Source organism: Carettochelys insculpta, chromosome 9 (genome assembly GCF_033958435.1).
Source record: "Carettochelys insculpta isolate YL-2023 chromosome 9, ASM3395843v1, whole genome shotgun sequence".
NCBI classification, from domain to species: domain Eukaryota; kingdom Metazoa; phylum Chordata; order Testudines; family Carettochelyidae; genus Carettochelys; species Carettochelys insculpta.
The window spans coordinates 24,464,492-24,488,534 of NC_134145.1; the positions used below are offsets into that span (position 1 = coordinate 24,464,492).

General features: G+C 41.4%; 1 protein-coding gene across 1 annotated transcript in view; it reads right to left on the reverse strand.

Moving 5' to 3' along the window:
- Window positions 1–24,043, reverse strand: part of PIGK (phosphatidylinositol glycan anchor biosynthesis class K) — a 143,098-nt gene that overhangs the window by 48,136 nt on the left and 70,919 nt on the right. Inside the window, exon 10 of the mRNA XM_075002854.1 lies at window positions 8,596–8,671. Within this exon, the coding sequence (XP_074858955.1) occupies window positions 8,596–8,671 (76 nt within the window). The remainder of the gene's footprint in view (window positions 1–8,595; window positions 8,672–24,043) is intronic.

Genomic DNA, 24,043 nt, shown 5'->3' on the forward strand with positions numbered 1-24,043 from the left:
AAACATCCAGATAGGGTTCCACTTGCCTCCTTTTGTCCAGTTTCCAGATGCAGGCTAGCAAACTGCAAATTTAAACTGTGCTCAAGTACAATATTTGTACAGGTTCAACCTCTCTAATCTGAAACTCTCTCATCCAGAAAACTCTGTAATCCAGCATGATTTTAATTAGCCAGACAACCACTTATCATGGGTGTGGCCAAGTTTCCCATGGTCCCATAAAGTTTATTTACAGCCACCAGTCCTGGCTCTCTGTGTTCTGTGCTTTTGTTTAGCTGTAATTTACCCCTAAATGCCTTTTAAGAGCCCAGTAGGCAGTGGAATGTAGTAAGGTGCTAGAAAACACCAACCTCCCATCAGCCGACAAATTCTCTTGTCTGGCACTGGTCAGGTCCCAAGGGTGCTGGATGAGAAAGGTTCAATTGATACTTACAAAGTGAAAAGGAGATGGAAGCCAGCATGTAAGCACACATATACACTGGGAAAATGACACTCAATGGCTGTGTCTACATTTTCCCCCTTCTTCGAAGGGGGCATAGTAATCAGCCTGAGCGGAGCATACTAATGAAGTGCTGCGATGATTATGCAGTACCTCATTAGGCTAATTCTCTCTGCAGCAACTTCAAAGTTGCAAACTTCAAAGCACCAGCATGCCGTGTAGCCGCAGGCACTCTGAAGTGGTGGTAGTAAGGGTACTTCAGAGTGCCCGCAGCTACACGGTATGCTGACGCTTCCAAGTTTGCAACTTCGAAGTTGCCAGGGGGAGAATTAGCCTAACATGGTGCTGCATATTAATCGCAGCACTTCATTAGTATTCTCCACTCAGGCTGATTTCCGTGCCCCCTTTGAAGAAAGGGTCTAGTGCAGACACAGTCAATGTGTCCACTTCTAATTTTCTTCCATATTAACAGCTCCCCACAAACGTTAGAGACTGAAAAGGTAAAACCACGAGTGCAATACTTTTTGACAAAAGTAACCAACAAAAGTAACCTTTGGAATGTTGGCTTAAAGTTGATTGCTGGAAGAGAGGAAACCCACTCATTTTGGTGACCATCACTAGGCATGATGGTATTCCACATCTAGCCCAAGGTTTGCAGAAGAACTGGCTGGGCTGCTCAATGCCCTCCATCCACTCTATTTTAGTCACTGGAAATGGCGGCACTAAAGGAGATGGCTGAGTGAAAAAAAGACTGATGTTAATCAAGCCTGCGGAAAATGAGGAAGAGCGCCATTGTCAGGACACCTAGTAAGGGAGAAAGAAATATGGGGCTTTTTTCTTGACCACTTGTCTTGTGATGCTGAATCCTGAGCAAAGGGAGTACATACTAAGTGCAGAATATGTATATCTTGTATACTAATACATAGTAATTTAGTGTGCTCATCCTAACGGGGCTTGCTTTACAAGGAGTAAGTCTGCATCAATTCCTAAACATATTTTTAGGTGTCACTTAAAAAAAATCAGTAATTATGTTGTGAAAATCAAGCCTTATACCTTGAAAATGAAGTTATGGATGTTAAAATGGTTAGCTGGTTAAACAAGGGTACTTAACGAGTTAACAGGTTTAACTCAGTTTCTTCTGCCTGACCTAGCGCCCAGCCCCATGCCAGTGGTGGTGGTGTGCCGCAGATCCTGGCTCAGCTGGGGGGGTGTCCCGCTGCATGGCCCACCAGCCTCCCCACAGCTAGAGGCTGCTCCAGCCTGGCACTGCTGGCTGTGGGCAGAGATCACTGACAAGGACTGGTTAACTAGTAAGCATACTGGTAAGGCTCATGCTTATTGGAATGCTTACCAATTAACAGGTTTACATACCAACAAGAAGTAAAATCTTCAACGTGAGTTTCCTTCATCAATATATTTTTAAGTCCAGATAAACTGTTTTAATTCAAGAATATAAGTGACTGAATCTAAACTAAAATCTGCATTGCCCTTGGTCTCTTACTAATCATGTTATATGCCTGACTAAAATTTTTAAATATCCTTAACTTATTTTTATAAACGATGAATAACATTTACACAGTTCTAATTCCCATTTTATGTTCAACCAATTAAAGTGAAATAATATCATGAATTCTGATCCACCTGTTAACTACTTTTTAAAGAAAGAACTCAAAGTATTTTCCTTAGGAAATGCCATTTTTAAGTTTAAATTTGAAATTAAAATTTTGAGTATAACTATAAAAACTGAGAAGTTTAATTGCAAATTAATGTCCTTTAAGTATCTGTAGCATTAAATTATGCTGGAATTTATCTGCTTCTTCTGAATTATTCCTTCAAGAGGGTATCCCTTCAAGGAGCTGCACAGGTTGCACAGGTTTCCCAGTTTAACAAACTTTAAAGAGGTTTTAGTAGCAAGTATTATATTATTCATACAAGGGAGAATCAGCCCTAACTTCCCTGGCAGTTAACCAATCCAAAGAGCAATGAAATCAGACATTTCTCAGCAAAGGACAGTTTTAAATTAAAAGCAACTAAAAGCAAATTCATTACAGAAGGTTTTTTATAAATACAAAAAGCAACTAATTAAAGAATATATATTATAAACATGATTGATAACAGCTCATCATGTAGTTCTGGTGTTGCTTGGATCTGATCTGCCATTATCTTAAGGAGAAATGTCACCACCTGTCTTGTTTGCAAATGAATAAGGGCATTCTTGCTTGTGTGTGTAACTAAATATTCTGCCAATGGGCGCAAGCAGTGGGGAGGGGATTGAGTTGGTATGAAGACTTCACCAGTGATGTGACACATGAATGTCAGCTCTCTATGTCCATAAGGGAGACACACCAAGATTCTTTCATATGAAAGAGGTAGCTTGTACTTGCTGGCTTGAATCCACAAGCATGGTGATAGCCACTTCCCCAACCCCTCATTTGGATGACAAAAGCAGGGACGAATATTTCCATATATTCCCCTTCTATGGGTGCCTACAGGAGATATCAATCCTTTCCTCAGGGAGGAAGCCAGATGAGGCAACAGCTCAAGTTCTTGGGTGCTGACAGCTTCTTCTAGGAGTGCTATTTGTAAAATATAATATTTAAGAAGAAAATGTCTTGGGGCAGATGCAAAGAGCAAAGATTCTATTCTGAGCCAAGACAGGTGAGGGTAAGGATTAATGTTCTATCTTATCTTTCCCATCCATGAACAAAATACATTTTTACGTGCAGCAAAGCATGTGTGAATGTGCAGCACCAGTAGGAAGTAAAAAATCTAGCTGTGGGTGCTCTACTAATCAGCTGGATGGCATGTGAATCTTGTGAGTGGCTGCACAGGCACACAGCTTATAGAGAACACTGGTAAGGATCCCTGATGTCCAGAGCAGATTCTCATTATTGGAGCACTACCAAAATAGCATGCATTGAAGATGCAAGGAACTATCATTACAGTCAGCTTTCAGTTAAATATCAGAGGGGTAGCCGTGTTAGTCTGGATCTGTAGAGCAACGAAGGGTCCTGTGGCACCTTATAGACTAACAGAAAAGTTTAGAGCATGAGCTTTCGTGAGTTAACTCACTTCTTCAGATTCCAGGACCAGCATCTGAAGAAGTGAGTTAACTCACGAAAGCTCATGCTCTAAACTTTTCTGTTAGTCTATAAGGTGCCACAGGACCCTTCGTTGCTTTCAGTTACAGTTACTGGACTACATTTTGAAAGTCCCTGACAGGATCAATACTGGCTTCTAGGCACTGAATTGCACTGGGTTTTTTTAAAAATTATTTCTGTGTTATATGCCCCCCCCAAAAGAAAAAAAAAACAAGGATGTTAGAAATCTGAACACTAGTACACTTTGCTTTCACTTTTCTTTCAAATGTTGCACAAAACCTTTCTCCTCTATACGGTGGATGCAATTCTTCTCTCAGCACCGTATCAATGCAGAGCAGGCATAATCTCACTGAAAATGAATGAATTCACACACCAGTGTAAAATTAGAAACATCAAAATCAGGTCCTGAGAATAAACAAATGAGGGGTGGGTTGGGGAGTTATTTTGGAGGCCAAAGGGAGATACAGGCTGAAATCAGAGATGCAAATGAGACCTTAACTGCAAAATTGACTTTACAAGTACAGTGCTGAGCAGTTTGGTGATGAAGTTTGACAATCATTAACTGCTCAAACCACAAGTTGCTCTCTCTGCTCCCCTTCTATAGCTCTGAAGACCCTCCTTTCCTTTCCTTTCCTTTCCATTCCATTTTTCATTTGAGTCCCCATATTTCAGTCCTCATCCTTCCAGCTATGGACTTGATGGGACCATCAAAGCCATGTATGAAGTCCCTACTACAGTACAGCAAAACATTTAACTAACATAAGCAGTCCCAGATACTCACATACTTAAAATTAATCAAGTGCTTCAGAGCTTTGCTGAACTTCAACCTCAGTGGAAAAAGCAAGTTCCCACCGAGCAATGCAAAGATACATTTAATTACACGACTAATGCACTGTAGTAATCCCTTGGTCTTAGTCATATATTTTCCACCTTAACAGTTACCTCTAGAAAAACACATTTTGAAGTTGCTAATTTTGAAGGTTTCTGTTCTCAAATTAGGATCAAATAGTTCTTTGGGGAAATGAAAGAATAATTTATTTGCTAAATTTAGGTGTGTCAAAAGGCAACAAACTGATACTAAACATAATAGAATGTTCATTTACCAGTTTCTAGTAGCAATGTGTGTTTTTACCAGAAAAGTTGAGATCTTACAGGAACGCTCAGCTCTTCAGAAGTAACTGCACAGCAATGTAGGTTGCACACATAGTGGTGGCTTCCCACACTCTGCCTTAGATCAGACTAGCAAGTTGTACTCAACTGTAAACTTTTTATTACAAATAAAAATCAAAACTACTGTACTCTTCCACAATGGTAAAGTGTCTTCATTTATATGATCAGTATTTAACAAAGGACTGAAAGAAATAAGCATTCAATTTGATTCTGGCCTGAAGCTGCCATTCAGTTAAGTTTTCTTAAATAAAATCAAGAGATTGGACACATATTTGAAACATTCAATTACTCAACAAAATATCTGAAATGTTACTGAGTGATATCATACAAAGATAGTTCAAATGTAGTCAATATTCTAATCTATGAATAAGCAAGGTGTATAAACATGTACCTAAAATTCAGTGCATGAGAAGCTCCACTGAAGTTAGGAATGTGTTTAAATATCTTGCTGAACTGAGGTCCTAGTAATGAAATGTTTTATATGTAAAGAGCACTATAACTGTTTGATTTCATCTGCATATACTTTAAAAAAGAAAACAAAAACAAAAAACGCAGAACTGAAATACCTTCTAACTTTTTTGCATTTGCATTTTTATATACAAACAGTCCAAATTTGTCTGCAAATATTAGTGTACAAAAATCATAACATTTTAAGAATTCTTCTGCAGTATTCTTGTTAAGCTTGACTAAGCTATTTTAAAACTTAATTTAAATAGTTTTGTTCAGGAGTACATGATTGCTTTATGCTACTTACAGGATATTTTAAGAATCAAAGAGCTGTCATGTTGATATCTAATGTCTTGACAATTTATTCAGTATATGCTGTCAACAAGATAGACTGAGATAGTTCCTTATACCTAGTATTGCAAAATTTTAAAATCAGGTTGTGTCCCATTTTGTGTAAACATTTTACAGATGATTTACATTAATGTCTGTTTTCCAATTACATAAGATACTTTTAAATCTAATTTTTACGCTTTTTTGTTTTACACTGGTAAAACAATTATAATTATCTTCCTTTTTGTGTATGTCTGATTTGCTCTGATGTATTCAGAAACCTGGTTTATGTTTTAATATTTATATTCCCTTTGGTTTTTATCCTTTCATTTCTTTGTGTGCTTTTATATTTAAATTAATTGCATGCTAATGCACTGAGTTTGATATAATTCTTTGGTTTAGAACTGCCAAAATCAATGCAGTTGTTGTCCTATTTTTATACCAATATGGTAACAGATTAATACTGATACAAGAGAAGTGTTGTGTTGAGCTCACAATTGGATGCAGCGTTTCCTTTCAATGCAATTCATATGTAATAACCAAGTCGAGAGGTATTGTACCTGAATTTTTCTCAGAGAGCAAACGAATGAGAAATCAAACAGAAGGTTTTTATTGGCTATTACATTACAGCAGTTTAAAAATTGGATAAGGTGCCAGAGATAACGTTTAAGGACTCCGAGAAAGAGTGATGGACATTTGGTGACACCCAAAATACCAGTCATATATAGCACCATTTACAGTGAGTTGCCAGCAGTATATTAGGCTATTTTGAGTCGTTAAGATACAGGTCATCACATTATCAGACAAAAAAAAAATTAAACATGAAATCATTAACGTAGAACATGTGCAGCTTCTCCTTTACTCCAAAAAGAGTGCTTTGTGTAACAAATTTACTTTTATGAAGAAACTGAGAAGAATGTGAAGGCAGCTACAGTACAGGACCAGGAGGTTGCCGGATATGCAAATATTCCAGTTAATCAAGAGTAGCTGAGGGGAGGCACAGGCAGGGGTCAGTGCCCCACCCCAAGAAAGTTCAACTCCTTCTGCCTCCCAGTGCCAGGTGACCCCAGCTGCTGCCCCATTTACTTTTTGGTGGGGATAGCAGGAGCCACTGGCAAAGTTTGTACGTGGCCACACAGCATGGGGAGCTGCTGGTGGGGCTCAGAGGTTGCTGTGCAGCATGGGGAGACACCGGAGGGGCTCAGAGATCGCTGCGTGGCATGGGGAGTTGCTGGCAGGGCTCAGAAATCACCTCATGGCATGGGGATCCCCTGACTGCCACCCTGCAGCATGGGCACCAATAAACCCGCTCAGTCTGGGGAGGCGTTTGTAGCACCCCAGGACTGTTGGAAGAAAGGAAAAAAAATGGGGGGGGGAGGGTGAGCCACGTCATGGCTCAGGGTTTGCTGGCATTATGACGGTTATCTGAGAGTTCCAGCTGATCAAATACCAGATGAACAAGAGTTTACCATATTTTGTAAGAGATGGGAATCTACTGTAAAGCAGAGCAATTTCAAGGGTGCTCTAAATTCCACCTGCGGCAATGACCCTTCCCCCACAAGGCGCTACTCCAGGAGCATGGACTGCCAGGGCCTTCTACCCCTCCAGATGCTTCCAGGATAAGGGCCTTAAAGGAAGTAGGCACAAAGTTTTACCTCATCCTATGCCAGGAAAATCCTTAGGTAACTAGGTCTGTCTAGCTACTTTGCACCAGTTTATGGACTGGATCTGGTCCTATGCCATTGGTAAGCGTCTATCATAGCAAGGAGATAAAGTACATGAAAATCGTATTTCTGCCTTCCCGCCACCAATATTCCATTGCAGGACATCACACAATAACCAAATGACCCGTCCATGGCTATTCATTTCTTTATGTTATAAAAATATTCCTGAAACGTTTCATCTGGTCAGCCATCTTAAAGGTTAATTCTCTTTTCTGTTTCAAATTTTCCTCTTGGTGAACCAATCTGTGCGGTTCCTATTTACCTATTCCAAACAACCCACAAACTGTTTCGCTGCTCACTCTCACTGTTAAGAACATATTGACTTGCTGCCTGCTCTGTTGTTTAATTCATTTATGCTGAGAGCCAGGCGTGAAGGCAGAATTTTAAATGTGACATTTGCAGGCTGTTTGGGTCATCTGAAGCTCTGACACCACCAGGGAATTCCTGACATACAAACTGGTCCTGATTTCCAACATCCAATGTTCTGAACACATCAGATACTCTTCCTGGTGGGTGAAGATTTCAGCCAAAAATTTTTAAAAACGCCTTGTGCTTACATCTTGCAGAAAAAGCCTGTACAATTGAAATATTTGAAATAAAGCCCATGTTTCCTTTAAGCTAACATTGGCATTGCCTGCAGCTAGCAATTCAACTTTGATTGACAAAGAAATTGGGAAAGATCTACAACAACAATTAATACTCGTAGGATATTCTCAGCAACTTTGACATTTGGTGGACTTCTGTTTCTCCCGTTGATCCATCACAGTTCAAAGCCAATTGTGTCTGAAGGCCAGACCTACAGTCTGACATCTAGATAATATCAACACCTGGCCCAATGGGCCAGCAGTTAATTACAGCCATGATTAGAAAGAAATACCTAAGGCAAATCTCTAGCAATGGTGATTTTTGCTGAGGTAACAGCCACGCTGGCCAACGAACAGGAAGTATAATGGCACTGCTGTAGCTGGAAACGGAAATGTTACTTAGACCTCATTCAGACTTATATTGGAAAGGAAAATTGTTTCCCCTGTTCAATTCTTCATTACAAATACACTGTGAGAATGGTATTGTAGTTTAGGTACTAATTTGGAGTGGGCAGGCACGTTGTGATTCAGGTCAAGATGCACTTTGGAAGAAATCTAGAAGGGTTATTTTTTTGGAAAAAAATTTCAAAAAAATTCTTGTGTCATCTTGCAAACATCCTTTCATTGCTGTGCTTTGAATAAGGCTTATGATTTAACAGCTGTCATCTAAATAAGGCTATATAAGTCTTCTGTTTGCCTCTAGCATAAGCACACTGATTCTGTAAAACCTAACAAGTATTACATATTGAAGATTATGAATCTTACCTATTCTGAAAGCAAATACTTGTAATGGAAATGCATACCTGGTGTATTATCTGAGCTACAGGAAGCTGTTCCGCATACTTGAGTGGTTCAGGTGCCATCTCGTCAATTGGAATCCTGAAAATAAATGAAGTTCATCTTAGTAAATGTTCTTACAATTATTAAAAAAAACAAACTACTGAATTAAAAACTAAATCGAGGTTACTACCAAATACTGTTTGAAATGTTACAATGTTTTGCTCCATTATAATTAGAAAAATAAATCCCCACCTTAAAATATTTTAAAAGTGAAAGAAAATAAGACAAGCTAGTGTAAACAGAACTTGTGCTTCAATCTTGGCTGCTGTTTTCCACTGGAATAATTCAGATATTTACAAAGTTTAAAACAAGTAGGCAGAAACCTGTGAAAACTTTTTAATTTTAAGTGACTTGAGTGCTAGGGAAAGATATTTGCATGATCTCCCTGGCGAATGAAGTCATGTTGACAGAAGAGGCGCAGCATTGGCTAGTGACAGGGCAATCTTCTCCATATGGTCCCATCAACATGACTCAAAATGTAACACCACCAAAGGTAAGAAGATAAATCATCTTTCACTTCTCTTCCAAAAATGCCACCCGCTTGTTCCAGCAAGACCTCCCGGTGGCCACCATGTTGAGATGCTGCTGACACTGTGCACTATGTGTCCTTGCCATTTATCCCCTATAGATATCCTTTATCCTTGCTCATGAGGTGACAGAATGAGAAGGTGCTCATAAAGAAATCCAGTTAGCAGAAGAGGTCTCTCGAAAAGGAACAGCTGAAGCTGATTTAGGGACAAACCATTCTGAGGAACACACTGAGTCTAAACCTGCTCCAGGGTGTACACTCACATACACTTTCAAAGCCGATTTCAGTCTTGCAGCCTCACTACATGGCTCTCTGTTCCTGTACCCACACCTAGCAACAATGGTCAGAAATACTCTCTCTGATCTCCTCACCCATAAAATGAGCTCTTTTCCTTCCTTTACCAAACCTGCTACGGATCACCAATGCTTTGGTTACTTCCTGGTTGGGAACACGGTTTGTCTTAGACTAACAACTTAGGCTGCCCAGTCCCTTCATCTCGTGCAGAATGCAGCAGCCTACACCTCTGAATAGGTAAGAATTGTGAAAGAATATTAATTACTAGCTTTCTACTAAGAAAGTGTTAGCTGTCTTTTAATAGTCACAATGAACATCTCACTCCATGGCTTAAGTCAGAACTGTTCCTCATTTTAACTTTCCCTTTGAGGAAACACTCAGTTTAAGATTGAGATAGGCATGATTGTAGGAGAGAAGTACCACCATTTTAGTACCAAAATTATGTCCCCATTCTTGCATGACCTTACGTAAACATAATTTTGACAGTTATTCTGGAGACAAATTAATCTATAGGCAGGGAAGGATGAGGACAGGCAATAATAAGAAAAAGGAAATGTTAATTTTTTTAATATTTCTTTATTCAGGAGCGTGTACCACCTCATTCTCTTCCATTCCTTCCCATGTCCTGTCCCCGTCTTATCCCTAAGTACATTTTGCAATTTTCCTGTTTCAGCTGGAGAGAAAGACCGCGGTAGTCTCTTTTGTGGCTGTTTGCTACAACAATTCTTAGCACAAAAGCCAATCAGGGCAGAAAAATTAGAGTAGTCAAAGTAATGTGCATAATCATTGTGTGATTTTGGGGAAATAACTCCAGTGATTATGCAAATCCCTATACTTTGATTGGCTAGCTGCCATCATTAGCCCACTAGGACATAAGGATCTGCATCCAGTATAATTATTAAGAAAGAACCACACAGTGATTATGCAAATCTGGTTTCCACAACTAGAGAGCAGAGAATTGCACAACTGAGTAAAAATACCCTCTACTTATCCATCAGCAGCTGTACAGCATCCCTGCATTCTGCATGGCTAAGACAATATCATCTGATTGGAACTGCACAGAAACTGCCAGTACGTCTGCTTCAAACAAAGTAACTCGATGTGGAATCCCTACTTTTCATACCTTCTGATAACTGTGGATACACCTTATGGCATTGATGTTCTTTATATCTCAATGGGGTATCTGGGATTGGCAGGAGGTTTACTTACGCCAACTATGGTTTCGATCCTGCAAGTTCTTGCAAGGTGTGCAGCAGGAAGTGAAATGCTATCGTAGTCCAGATCAAGTCTCAGTAGATTATCAATGGGCATAAAGCCAAAGGTCCTTTATGGTTTGGAGAACAAAATGCACAAAGTGAAAATGTCAAATGACTTGTGCATCCAATTCTCTCACGCCCACTGGGCAAGACAGAGGTAGCCTATGGTTGAAAATGGATATGTCTGACAAGGTAGGCCCAAGTGCAGTCCTCAGGAAACCAAAACAGGTTATAAATTGTGTGCCCCCTCTCTGGGTTTGTTTCTGCTACTGGGAATAACTTAGTAGCTTCACAGCAGCACTTTCATTAATGTACCATTAATGTATTAATACTCCAATTTGAAAACATCTCCAAAGATACATTTTAGTAAAGCAGAACTTCACTGACTGGCACTAATAACTGATCTGAGAACATCACTGTAAACCAACAAACTTTGAGAATTAGAAAGTCAGTGAATAAAACAATTTTAAAAGAATGGATAGTTCATGATAAAAATTTACTATTCTTATTTGGCATGTGCAGTCCTATTTTTATTATTTATGATGCTGCCCTGTACTGGTAAACCTACTGTATAATACTTTGTAAAATGAATGAGGTCTTACTAAGACAAAAGTTCACCATGGCTCCATACTCACAGATCTTTTCTGACAAGAATAGGGGAAGGGGCTTGAATTAGTAAACATGTAGATTAGTGAAATAAGTTATGGGCCCAAGGAAGAACGGATTTTTCTCACACTTTAAGGGGGTGTGGAGGAGCTTACATGTATGATTTTATAAAAGTCACCATAGACATTCTGCTCCCAGATTCCTTCCCCTCTGATCTTCCTAGAACTGCTTAGGGTGACGAACAGATTGTTACAGAAGAGTCCCGTTTTTCTAATGGCATTCTGATGCATTTATTATAATCCCTGCATCCTTGGCTCAGTGCCAAGCAAAAGCTTCTGTTATGATCTCAGTTGAGAGTATATGATATTGAGCGTGTCTATTATGGATGCCATCCTGCTTCACTCAAAAAGCGTGCAACCCTCTGATAATCTTTTAGGCACTATGTTAATACACAGGCAGGGCCATTTACAGAGGTGAGTCTTTGATGATCATGATATTAAGATGCAGACCAAGACTGACATTTACAAAGCTGTGGTCACTTCCACGTGGCCATATGAAGCTGATGTCTGGACTCCTTAGAGATGTCACACAAAAGGTCTGCAGAAATTCAACCAAAGGTACCCAACTAGAATATTGAGCATCATGTGTCAGGACAGACGGACCTATGTTAGTATCATCACAGATGCTGATTCCTGCAGCACTGAGGCAACAATCACCCACAGGCAGCTATGTCGTCATGTTGTCAGGATGACTGACCCATGTCTGCTTAAACAGATTCTTTATGTTCAGCTGAGGACCGGGATGCAATTTCATGGTGGGCAAAGGAAGCAGTACAGAAACACCCTTAAGAATATCTTGGTAAAGTGTGACATTAATGCTGAGAGAGGCAGGTGAAGGATAAGGTAACCTGGAGGACCACCATCAAGAACAATGCTCAACACTTTGAGATAAAGTGTTGTCTTCCTGAAGAAGACCAGAGAGCCCAATGTAAGGAGCATGACCGGGCCAGCATTGGTGTCAGCGCTGTTGGAGACAGAGATCTCAAGTGCAGCCAGAACCACAGTGTTCCTTGCCAGAACTATTCTAATTTCTCACTTTCACACTCATTAGTTATAGGTGTCCAAGGGGAAATCTCACTTGACACAAAGGATCCCAGAGACAGAGAGACTGTAGCACACAAAAATAGAATGATAATCATAATCACAGGAAAGTATTTTCTTATTTAATTTCTTCATTTAATATTCCTAACACATCTTTATCCAGGTTCAATTCAGAACATGTTTGAAAGATCTATGCGTTGATGTACACTAGAGAAGTTGTACCAGTATGTCATTTGGAAGAGTCACATTTTTTTTTTCTTTTAACTTATGCAGTTATAACAGTAGCTGCCCTACTGCAGCCAGAGTTATATCGCTGTAAATGTAACTTATATTATTGGGGCTTATTTCACTTTTGCAGCCATATGGTTTCCCTTTTCTGATGGCAGCGGGGGTAGAGAGGATGAAAGAGGAATGACTGGAGAAGCTGGCTGTTTTCTTCTTCACTAGAGAAGGGAGAAAGGTCAAGGAGAAAAGGCGCCCTGCTTTCTCTCCTCCTTTTCAGAGTAGAAGACCAAATTAGAAAGGGCACCTCACACTGCAGACATGTTTACTTTGCTTGTCCTCTTCAGAGAGAAATCAAAGCTAATACTTGCACCTCCTCAGGAGAGCCACCTAAAGCAGAGCTTGGCAGGATGCATCTATTCTCAGAAAAGATAGACATTGAGAAAAATGTAACTGGACTCTTCTGCGAAAAACTACTCATCCTATTGAGTCATCAGGGATTTGTCAGTCTATGGATTGATCACAGATGTATTTTTTCAAGTATAATTTCACAAATTCACTAGTTTCACCATTTAGTTAATCTTTATTACACACTTGGATCTTTATAAAAGCTAATTTATATTAAAGAAGTCTTCTTTTTTGCTTTTAACTTCTTTTTAAATAAGATTACTATACATAGACACTTTGAATTAATTTTCCAACTAGCAATGAGCCTCTCTGTCCCAACTGCACAGGACAGCAGGCTACTGCCAGAAGCGTTGATACAAGCTATCACACTATCATATAAAAACAGTATTCCAGTATGCCCAATAGCTGGTAATGCAAAGCATAAGGAGACTCTGATTCTCATGAAGGAGAGGGGAGAGACATGAAATCAGAGGAGACTTAACAAACAGCAAGATATATCAAAAGAAGAACTCGAAAAATTTTAATTTGAAAGCGATTTCTGTATTGCTGCTGTGACTGTTCTTAGACAAGGGAAAATGAGCAGAAGCTACAGAAAGTGAAGGTAATTCTAGTGAAATGTGTCAAGATATTTGGTGAGAAAGCAGATTTGTTATTTATATAGTGTCATACGGGTACATGCTGTTTAGCAATAGGCAGCAAGTGCTAAACCACAAACTAAATCCCTATCACTGAGACTACATCTATACTGCTCAGGGTTGATCTTCCTGGGTTTTGTTTCGCGCACACGCAAAACAGCGCTTTCCAGGGTCAAAGTCAGCCCTGGAACTCATCGCGAGTGGCAAGCATTAAGGAAGATTGATGGGAGAAACGTTCCTGTCAACCTTCTTCTGTGTAGACTGCCATAGCAGTCAACTGCTGATAGCTCGATTTTAGCTACGCAACTGGCATAGCTAAAATTGCACATCAGTGGTCAACTGATATGTCTACTATAGACACAACCTGAGAGATAGCATATTGCGATATGGTAAAAGCATATTTTCCTACTCATTAATATGGCCAAATTCTGGTATAACATGGAGAACAACAAGTGGTCACTATAACTCACATGATTCACCCCAGAAGAGGGGGATTTTGAAGAATTTTGTAAGAGCTGGAAAGGATAGGATATGTCAGAACATGTGGTTGCTTTGAGACTGCAAAGCTCAAAGGAGACTGTGGGTAGACATATTGGTAGACATTTGTTCCTGTGCCCGGAGTTACCAACCTTGTTGGTTTTCACTGACTGAGTAGCTGTTCCATGCACAAGAGGGGCACAAGGGGTGAAATGCTGTAAGTGACAACACAGTCACTGTGTTGTAGCAGGATGCAAACTGTACAGCAACAGCCTGAGATAGATATCCAGAGTGAAAGAGAAAACAGTGAAGGGTGAAAATACTAATTTAAATTCTTGTATAGCATCAATAGCTTTACTATCTACAAATATATGAACAAGTTTGCATCTGGCAATAAAAACAAAACAAAATACCAGTGCTTTATGCACCACATGAGACAAAGTTATTAGGCTCCCCATTAAAGAGTAACTGAAATGGGCTATATCTGGTTTGAGTGAATAGTTTTTAAAATTGACCATTGAGAAATTTATCTACCGTATCGAGACTACAGAAGATAAAAAAATTAAACTTCTAGTTAAATACCATCTATTTGCTGCACCTGCTAAGTTATAGTTCTACATATTCTTAAACAGAATAGGTTTAGATTTATTAGGAAAGAGTATTACTCAGCACCAAGTATTGAACAAAGCACCAAACCATGGAAACCCTTACTCCTTTTTTGAAGCTAGTACATTTAAACTCTGAAAGGTGATAATCAAACTGCTTTCTTACCTTTCCAGCATATGAATGTTTCACCCATACTCAACCATATTACCTGAATAAAATGCAGGAATATTAAAAAGTAAAATGTTTCAAAGAAATGGCTTACAGAACTTCTCTTTTACTGTATCCATTTTCTCAGATGGATGGATATTCAGGTGATGTAAGAATGCATTTCAGTGCAAAACACTTTCTGCTAACTTACTTTGTCAGAGGTAATGCAAATATTATATTTGCATACCTATCACAGTAGGTGGCATACTTCATCCAGTGCACTAAGTGATTCAATTTTAACTAAGTGACACACCTAGTACTCAACACAACTTCATTCAATCCAATTCACTGTGCCTTGGTAAACTGGACAGCTGGAGCTTACCCTGACTGACCCTGCATGGCTGTCCAGCAGAATGTTAATGTGAATCTTTTGCAGATCATTACTGTAGTAAAGCCCTCAAAGTCACATCCTTTAATGGGCAAGTAGTTAGTTCAGATTCAAGGATGAGGCAAAGAGGGAGCTCTGACTATAAGCAGAAGTATGCAGATATCTCATGATTCATGAATACTTTCAGCCATCGGAAGATCTGTTTAAGAGAATTTGCTCCATAAACTTTACAGGATTGACTCCAGTAGTGGCACGGTATTAAAGATGTTTTTAAAAGAAGACATTCTATAAAGCAATATGTAAACAACACATGCATCTCATCTAGAAGATAATGAAAAAGTATACCTGAGGCAGAAATAATCTTTGAAAGGATGAAAACAATTACTCTTAATGCTACACAGGTAAGCCCTACATACAAATTCTGCAACTTCTGCATTCTGGTGCCTCAAATATTTACAAGTAATGGAAAACATTCAGATAGTAATCCCAAATGTATCACCAAACTCATCTATTTTATAGTCGCCCACAACAGTTTCACATTTAACAAACACTTTGTCCTAGAGTTTGGGAATAGCAATTGGAACTAAGATGGCTTCCCAATATGCCAACCTGCTCATGGGCCACCCTGAAGAACAATTTCCAGACAAGTGAATAACAATATCAATGATACATCTGACATACGTAAGAGATATTTTTAGGTGCGACACAGCTAACCTAAATTCCCTCAGAGATTTCTACCATAACTTCAGCCACAATCATCCTCCATTAAAGCTCTCTAGAATACTCCCACACTAGCATCCACTTCTGGAATATATAAATAAGCTTCAATAATGGAACCCTACAGACACTATTTGCAAGAAACCCCTGAATTACCACACTTATCATCCTAGACACAGTAACCATCCTTAACATACTAAGAAATCCGTTGACCTATAGCCAGGGACGCAGATACCACAGAATATGCTCTGAGGCAGTGGTTCTCAGCCCACAGCCCACACAGCACAGACCTGTGGCCCATGTGAAATCCTCAGGGCATACAGGTAAGATTGGATGCAGCCCATGAAGGTAAATAGGTTGAGAACCACAGTTCTAACAAAAATACTTCTACATGGAATTGAACTGCCTTTGCTAAGTAAGGACGTTCCACCAGAGAGAGAGCTCACACCAAGGAACGATACCCGAATCCATACGGGGTATCATCAAACAGCTACAACTTTTAATCAATGGGGACCACATCCTTCAATATCAACTATTTTGCAGCGGGTCATACTGAATCACAAGCTATATGTAAGTCAACAGTGTAATCCTATTACAGAAAAAAAAAAAAAAACATTCTGGGATGTATTAGCAGGAGTGTAGTAAGCAAGACACAAGAAGTCATTTTTTCCGTTCTACTCTCCGTACACTGAACAGGCCTGAAATGGAGCATTGTCTCTGGCCACCTCACCTTAGGAATGATGTGGACAAATTGAAAAAAAGTCCAGAGAAGAGAAACATTATTAAAGATTTAGTAAACATAACAAAGGTATTCAAAAAAATAGGCTTGTCCACTCAGGAGAAGAGAAGACTGATGGAGACATGGTAGTTTCTGAGTACACAGGGTATCGTTGCCTCAAGGCCCAACAATTCAAAAGGGACCATGGCTCCTAGCTGCTTAGCTGGGTTGCCTGATGTGGCAGGCTGTGGGCAGCACTACAGGCTGGCTGCCTCAACCCCTTCCCTTCCGTCCGAGGTCCTGCTCCTTCTGCGAGTGCAGAGCTACCTGCCAACCCTCCAGGCTCAGGGGCTTGGCAAGTTTGTCAGCCTGCCTCATCCACCCAGTCTCTGCTCCTGGTTCTATTCTGTGAAGGGACTCTAGGCAAGAGGTGCTGGGAGGGGTGGTTTGTGAGTGATGGTTGAGGGGGGCATGTTGCAGCTCTCAAACTGCAGCCCAGGTAACACTGTGGCTGCATATGCCACATGCAAAAATAAACGGGTTGAGAACCACTTATCTAGATTATATTTAGTGATGACATGAGTGCAGGGGACTGGTCTAGATGACTTCTCAAAGTCCCTTCCCATCCTACAGTTGCAAGATTCTATGCCGGGGTCAGCAACCTGAGGCTCTAGAGCCACATGTGGCTCTTTTAGGAGTCAGCTGTGGCTCTGAGCCTTGTGGCTGCTGACTCCTCTTGCGGTTCCGAGGACTGCCACCACCCAGCCAACTGCAATAATGGTGTGGGGAAGAGGAGCAGCCCTCGCTGAAGAAGCGGCGATAAAACGGGGCACAGGAGTGGGGGGGAGCCAGGCTGGGTTAAAACCTGACCCCCGTGCACCCCAAACTTCAGTGCCCACTGCTGCGGGCCTGACACTGCACCCAGCCATGACTGCTCTTCCACCCTCCCCCAGGGCTCCCTTTCTGCGCTGCTCCTCCCCCTCCTGGTTCCATCCCCAGTGCATTGTAGCCTGTGGCCCGAGCCACACCATGCTGGGCCTCCAAGCCCAGACCCAGTGGGCCACATGCGTGTAGCTGCCAGTGGGATGGGCGGCTCCTACTGCCTAGAGGGAGCGCTTCTGCATGAGCAGATGGGGCAGGGACAGGCTGGGGGCAGCTGCACAGATCACAGCAACTGTGCCCTGATGCTCCCATTGGCCCTGGTCAGGATGGCAACACGGCCAGCAGCTCTGCCCAGGATGCACAGTCCCTGCAGCAGCACAGTTCCTGGTTCCTTCCCAGCTGGGAGAAGGGCTGTGAGCATGATGGGCCCTACTGCCATCTGCTGCACACCCGATGCAGCCCAGATAGGACCCAATAGGTCACTGCCCCCAGGACAGAGCCCGGGCCTGCTCACATGGTGTCTCTGGGGCAGCCAGTGACTACACTCTGCTGGCAGTTGGTGTATGCAGCCAGCCTGGTCAGGCCCATGCCCAGTCCCAGGACAACTCAGCACTGTCAGCTCTTGAGGATGCTGCTGCTGCCCGTGTTCAGGACAGCTGGGAGCTTGCTTGCGGTAAGGTTCCCAGCACTAATGTCCCCAGGAGGCTAGGATGGCGCTCATGCAAAGGGGGGGGTTTCTGATCCTTGTCCCCCATTTCTAGGGCACTGGGCAGCAGTTCTGGGAAGGTTAACACCTCTAAGAGGGGTTAAGTCTGGGGATGGGGGGCAGATTTGTGGGATGAGGGGGTAAAGCTTAGGGATGGGGGGGTTTGTGGGATGGAGGGTAAAGCTTGGGGATGGGGGGCTGATTGGGGGAAAGCCTGGAGATGTGGACATGGGTTTTGGGGCTGAGAAGGTTAGAGCCTGGGAATGGGGGGTGGGGTGGGCATGGAGGCTTGATGTGAACATTGCTACTCCCTGCTTAAGAGCCTATCCCCAGGTGCAGTGTTTTCCTTGTCCTCATTTGCTCTCCAGTCCAGGGGTGAAAGTAACTTAAATCTTCTAACTGATACTAATCAGTGTGTGCACGTTGTTCCTAAAACACGGTTACAGAAAGTACGGTTTGACATTATTTATTAAGGACTGTCTCATATTCACATGCATTGTGGCTCTTGAAGTATTGATTTTTGTAACTGAATTTGAAAAAATGGCTCTTCTTGCTATTTTGGTTGGAGACTCTTGTTCTATGCTGATGGAACCAGACAATTACTATGCGCTCAAATGAACTCATGCAGAAAAATGATAAAAGACAATAACAGCACATCACTTGGGAGTGAACACTTTTCACAAAGCCATCACTCTATCCTCAGTCCTCCTACTCAAAGGAAATCTGCACAACACATTGAAAAGACGAGACAGGGCACACAAATTCATAACTTTGCTAGATACTAAAAATCATGGTATGAAAAAAGAAACTGGGTTTATGGTTTATTGCAACAATCTATAGTTCACTTAACTCCACCCTTTAAGGCCTCCTCTCCCCTCAATGACTGGAAAGATGGTAATGGGCCACTTTGATAGACTCAGCCCTGAAATGTGTGTTAAATATTTAAGATAAAGAAGCTGTTCTACCTTGTATTCTGCATCACTCTCAGTGCATTTGTAAGACCTAAAGAACAGCTCTGTATAAGCCTGAAAGCTTGTCTCTCTCACACCAACACAGCTCGATCCAATAAAAGACAAAATGCCTCACTCATCATGTCTCTCTATCACAAGATAACAATTAGTCAGTACCTCAGCTACCAAATAGATGCTCTCTATTTAATACGCAGGTTGGGTTTCTTCATTCTTAAACCAGCAAGGTTTGGGAGAAACAGAAGGCAAGGAGTGCCCTAAGTCACTCTCACTCTCTGCCACATTCTCCAGCAAACTCAATAATGCTGCTGACAGACTCCGGATACAGGACAAAACAGCCCTTCTGTTTCTTCAGTGGTGTGGAGGAGGAAAAAACAGTAGAGCTCCTTGGTGCTTTCAAAGAGCCTTAATGAATGCTCCCTTCTACTCCCACTAGCAAAACAAATAATCCCAGGTGAGAATAAATCCACAATCAGTTCCAGCTTTATTTTACATTTAGTGTCACTTTATAGTTAAAAATAATCTGACATGTAAAATAATAGGAATACAGAAGGTCACCAATTGTTTTGCCAATCAGCATTTAATTCACAATCCCCTTTTAATGGCTGGAAGCAAGATACAAAACAGGGCTAGGAAATGAGAACACTCGAGGAAATTGTTTCTCTTGAGAGCAATATTAGCATCTTCTGAGTTTAAAATATTGCTTCTTAATAACAGCAGGAAGACCAAAGTCTATCCACCCACCCCTGTGGCACTTCACTGTTTGATTGTTCACAGCATCTTGTATATCTCACTGTGGTTGGGATACACCCTGAGCTTATCGTCTTACACTCATGACAATACAGTAATCCCGCAAGATACGCGAAGACTGTGTTCCACGCAACCCTCACGTACCCTGAAATTTGCGTTAAGTCAGGGGCTTGGGCAGTGGTCTGGGGTGTGTTGGGGGGGGGAGTCATGGGAGGTTAAGTCTGTGGTGGGTTAGGGCTGCAGGAGGAGACTGGGGCAGTGGAGTTGAGCCGAGTTTGCAGGGGTCAGAGCCGAGGGCTGCAGCGGAGGCTGGAGCCAGCGCGCATGGCGGTAACTGGAGCCAGGGGCTGTGGGGGAGGCTGGAGCCGGGGAGCATGCCGGTGGATGGAGTACCCCCCCAGAGATACTCAGGGGAAGAGGTGGCTGCTGCCAGCTCTGTTTCCCTTTGACAGGGGGATCACCTCCCCATCCCACACCTGGGCATATCTGGAGAGTTTACTGTATTAAGTATGAATCGGGGGTCAGCCACATAAAAGCGGGGTTGCGTACTCTGAGACCTTACTATACGCAAAACAATCACATTAAAAGCATCACTCCAAGCTCCAACTTTGCAGCTTGTACTTGCCCAATTACAGAAAAGGTGATGAAAACACTTAGAAGCCTTTGACTAAATTTCACAGAAATCTCAACAAAAACAAAAACCCAAAAACCCAAAGAGTCACAACTACCAGATCAGTAAATTCTGATATTATTCGAACAACAGTACTGCAATAAACCACTTGGTATACCTTCCTGCACCTGAACAAGTTTGCAAACTAAATTTAGAGAACCATTATCAGCAATACAGTGGTTAATAATGAGTAACTTAAAATCAACAGTGAGTTGGCTCTTAAAAACTAACAGCAGGTTGTGCCAAGATACGAATACTGACCCATTAAATAATTATAATGAGAAGGTACATTTGTCAACCCATTAAGATCATCCTTGGATTCCACTGATTCTGCCTGGCTTGATTCAGATTCAAGAGAACTGTTATGCAACATAGTAACAGAGAGGAAGCCGTTCTAGTCTATACACTATCAAAACAAAAAGCAGTCAAGTAGCACTTTAAAGACTAGCAAAATAGTTTATTAGGTGAGCTTTCGTGGGACAGGCCCACTTCTTCAGACCATAGCCAGACCAGAACAGACTCAATATTTAAGGCACAGAGAACCAAAAACAGTAAGCAAGAGGACAAATCAGAAAAAGACAATCAAGGTGAGCAAATCAGAGAATGGAGGGGTGGGGGGGGGGGGGAAGGTCAAGAATTAGATTGAGCCAAGTATGCAGACGAGCCCCTATAGTGACTCAGAAAGTTCCCATCACGATTTAAACCATGTGTTAATGTGCCAAATTTGAAAGTAAAAGCCAGCTCGGCTGCTTCCCTTTCCAGAATGGTGCGATAATTCTTCTTCAGTAACACACATACCTTTAGGTCATTGACAGAATGTCCCATTCCATTAAAATGTTGACTAACTGGTTTGTGGATCTGGAGTGTTTTGATGTCTGTTTTGTGCCCATTGACCCTTTGTCTAAGGTAGTTAGAAGTCTGTCCAATATACAAAGCATCTGGGCATTGTTGGCACATGATGGCATATATGATGTTAGTAGAGGAGCATGAGAAACGTGCCCGTGATTCTGTGAGTAACCTGGTTAGGTCCAGTGATGGTATTTCCAGAGAAGATATGCGGACAAAGCTGGCAGCGGGCTTTGTTGCAGAGAAAGGTTCTAGGACTGGTGTTCCTGGGGTATAGACTGTGGCTGTTAGTGAGGATCCTCATGAGGTTGGGAGGTCGTCTGTAGGAGAGAGCAGGCATGTCATCCAGGGCCTTCTGGAGTGTTGCATCCTGATTAAGGATAGGTTGTAGGTCTTAAATAATTCGTTTCAGTGGTCTGAGTTGGGGGCTGTAGGTGATGACCAGTGGTGTTCTCTTCTTGGCTTTTCTGACCTGATCTTGGAGTAGCTGGTCTCTGGGTATTCGTCTGGCCCTGTCGATTTGTTTTTTTACTTCTCCTGGTGGGTAATTCAGGTTAATGAATATTTGGTAAAGTTCTTGTAGTTTTTGGTCTCTGCCAGTTGGACCAGAGCAAATGCGATTGTACCTAAGAGTATGACTGTAAACAATGGATCTAGTCACGTGTGCAGGATGGAAACTAGAAGGGTGAAGATAAGTATAGCGATCAGTAGGTTTTCGGTACACTGTGGTACTGATCAGGCCATCCTTGATTAGTACTGTAGTGTCCAGGAAATGCATCTTTTGCATGTTGTAATCAAGGCATAAGTTGATGGTGGGGTGTAGATTGTTAAAGTCTCTGTGGAATTCTTCTAGAGCCTCTGTACCATGGGTCCAAATCATAAAGATGTCATCAATATATCTTAAGTAGAGGAGCGGTAATAGGGGATGAGAGCTGAGGAATCATTGTTCCAGGTCAGCCATAAATATATTAGCATATTGTGGGGCCATGCGGGTGCCCATAGCAGTTCCACTAATCTGGGGACAATCTTGTTTTGCTTAGATTTGCAGAGTAAATTTTTCACACCAGCTTTTAAGTTCTTATATTTTCTTTACCACAGTATACAGTTCTATTCTCCTAGTTCACAAGACATGTAATATACCAGCTCAACCCTAATTTCTCATGGTACTACTGGCTTCATCACAAGAGTCAGAGTAGTTGTGGCAATTTCATCAGATCCCGTTTTACATCTCCTTTTGGGATTTCACACTTCCTACTACTTATGGCCCTGTGAGGAAAAACCCAGTAAATGTAGATTGTTGATCACCGTGCTTTTACTGACAATAGAAACTCTGTTGTAATGCTTATACCATACTAGTTTGTCAGAACTTCTAAGCTAAATTAAAACACTTCAGCTAAGTTTAGGAAAGAATTATTAGCTATGCAGTAGTTAATCATTACATGGGACCAAACCAATTTTCCCTGGTATATAAACTAGTTATAGAAACATAGTCAAAGTTGAAATTTGGCAAACTATTTTTTTTCTCTTCCCAAACTTTGGGACGAAAAAAGCTTCTCCAATCAACAGTTCTGAACTACAGGAACGAGGTTAAAAGGTTACTGATGTCAAATACACTTCTAAATTCCTGTAACATATAAAAGACTACATTCCAATACAAAGAGTGGATAAACACATATATTCAACACACCCCCTAGTATGCTGGGCATTTGAAAATGAACAGCTGTATTCTAAAATGTGGTTTACTGTATCGTAACAGTACAGATAGGTTTGCCCTGAAAACTGAATGCAACATGTGATCCTATTGGATAAAACACTATCAATGGTATATATGCAGAGAAAAGAACACAGATACACAGAGGACTGAGATGCACTATATCTTGGTGGACAATAAAATATACGATACAGAACAGCAGTCCACAGCCAACAGGAGTTGCAAGAGTCTGCATTTTCAGAGGCACAGTGAGAACCAGGTCCAGCCTGCAGGATGGTTATTGCCCACTGCTGCATTTACTGTAGAACTTAACTAACCATGTTTTTTCTTTTTCAAAAAGGATTTTGTTTATAATGGTTCTTTTCTATAAAGTACTTCAAGTAGCGACACCATAAAGTACTTAGCACACTATTCTATTTTATCAGTGACCAGTATGGGATGCTTCAAAAGGCCTCAATGACTTTCCCTAAATCATTTCAAAATTCAGTGTTACATTGCTGGATTTTTATTTGTTAGTTTGTTTTTCTTGGTCCCCCAGCTGCACAGGAAGCATATACAGGGCAAGTGGAGGGGAGCCAGGTGCAGCTGCTGGGAAGCGGGAGTGCAAGAGCCCAGCAGCCGCCTGGTTCCCAGGTCCCCCACTCGTGGGAGCCAGGAAATTGACCAGTGCAGCAGCACTGGCTGATTTAGACTCGTGTTATTCCAAGAATCACGCAAGTCAAACTCATGTAAATAGGAGGTCTATTGTATCTATTTTTAGGTTCTGGTAATCTTA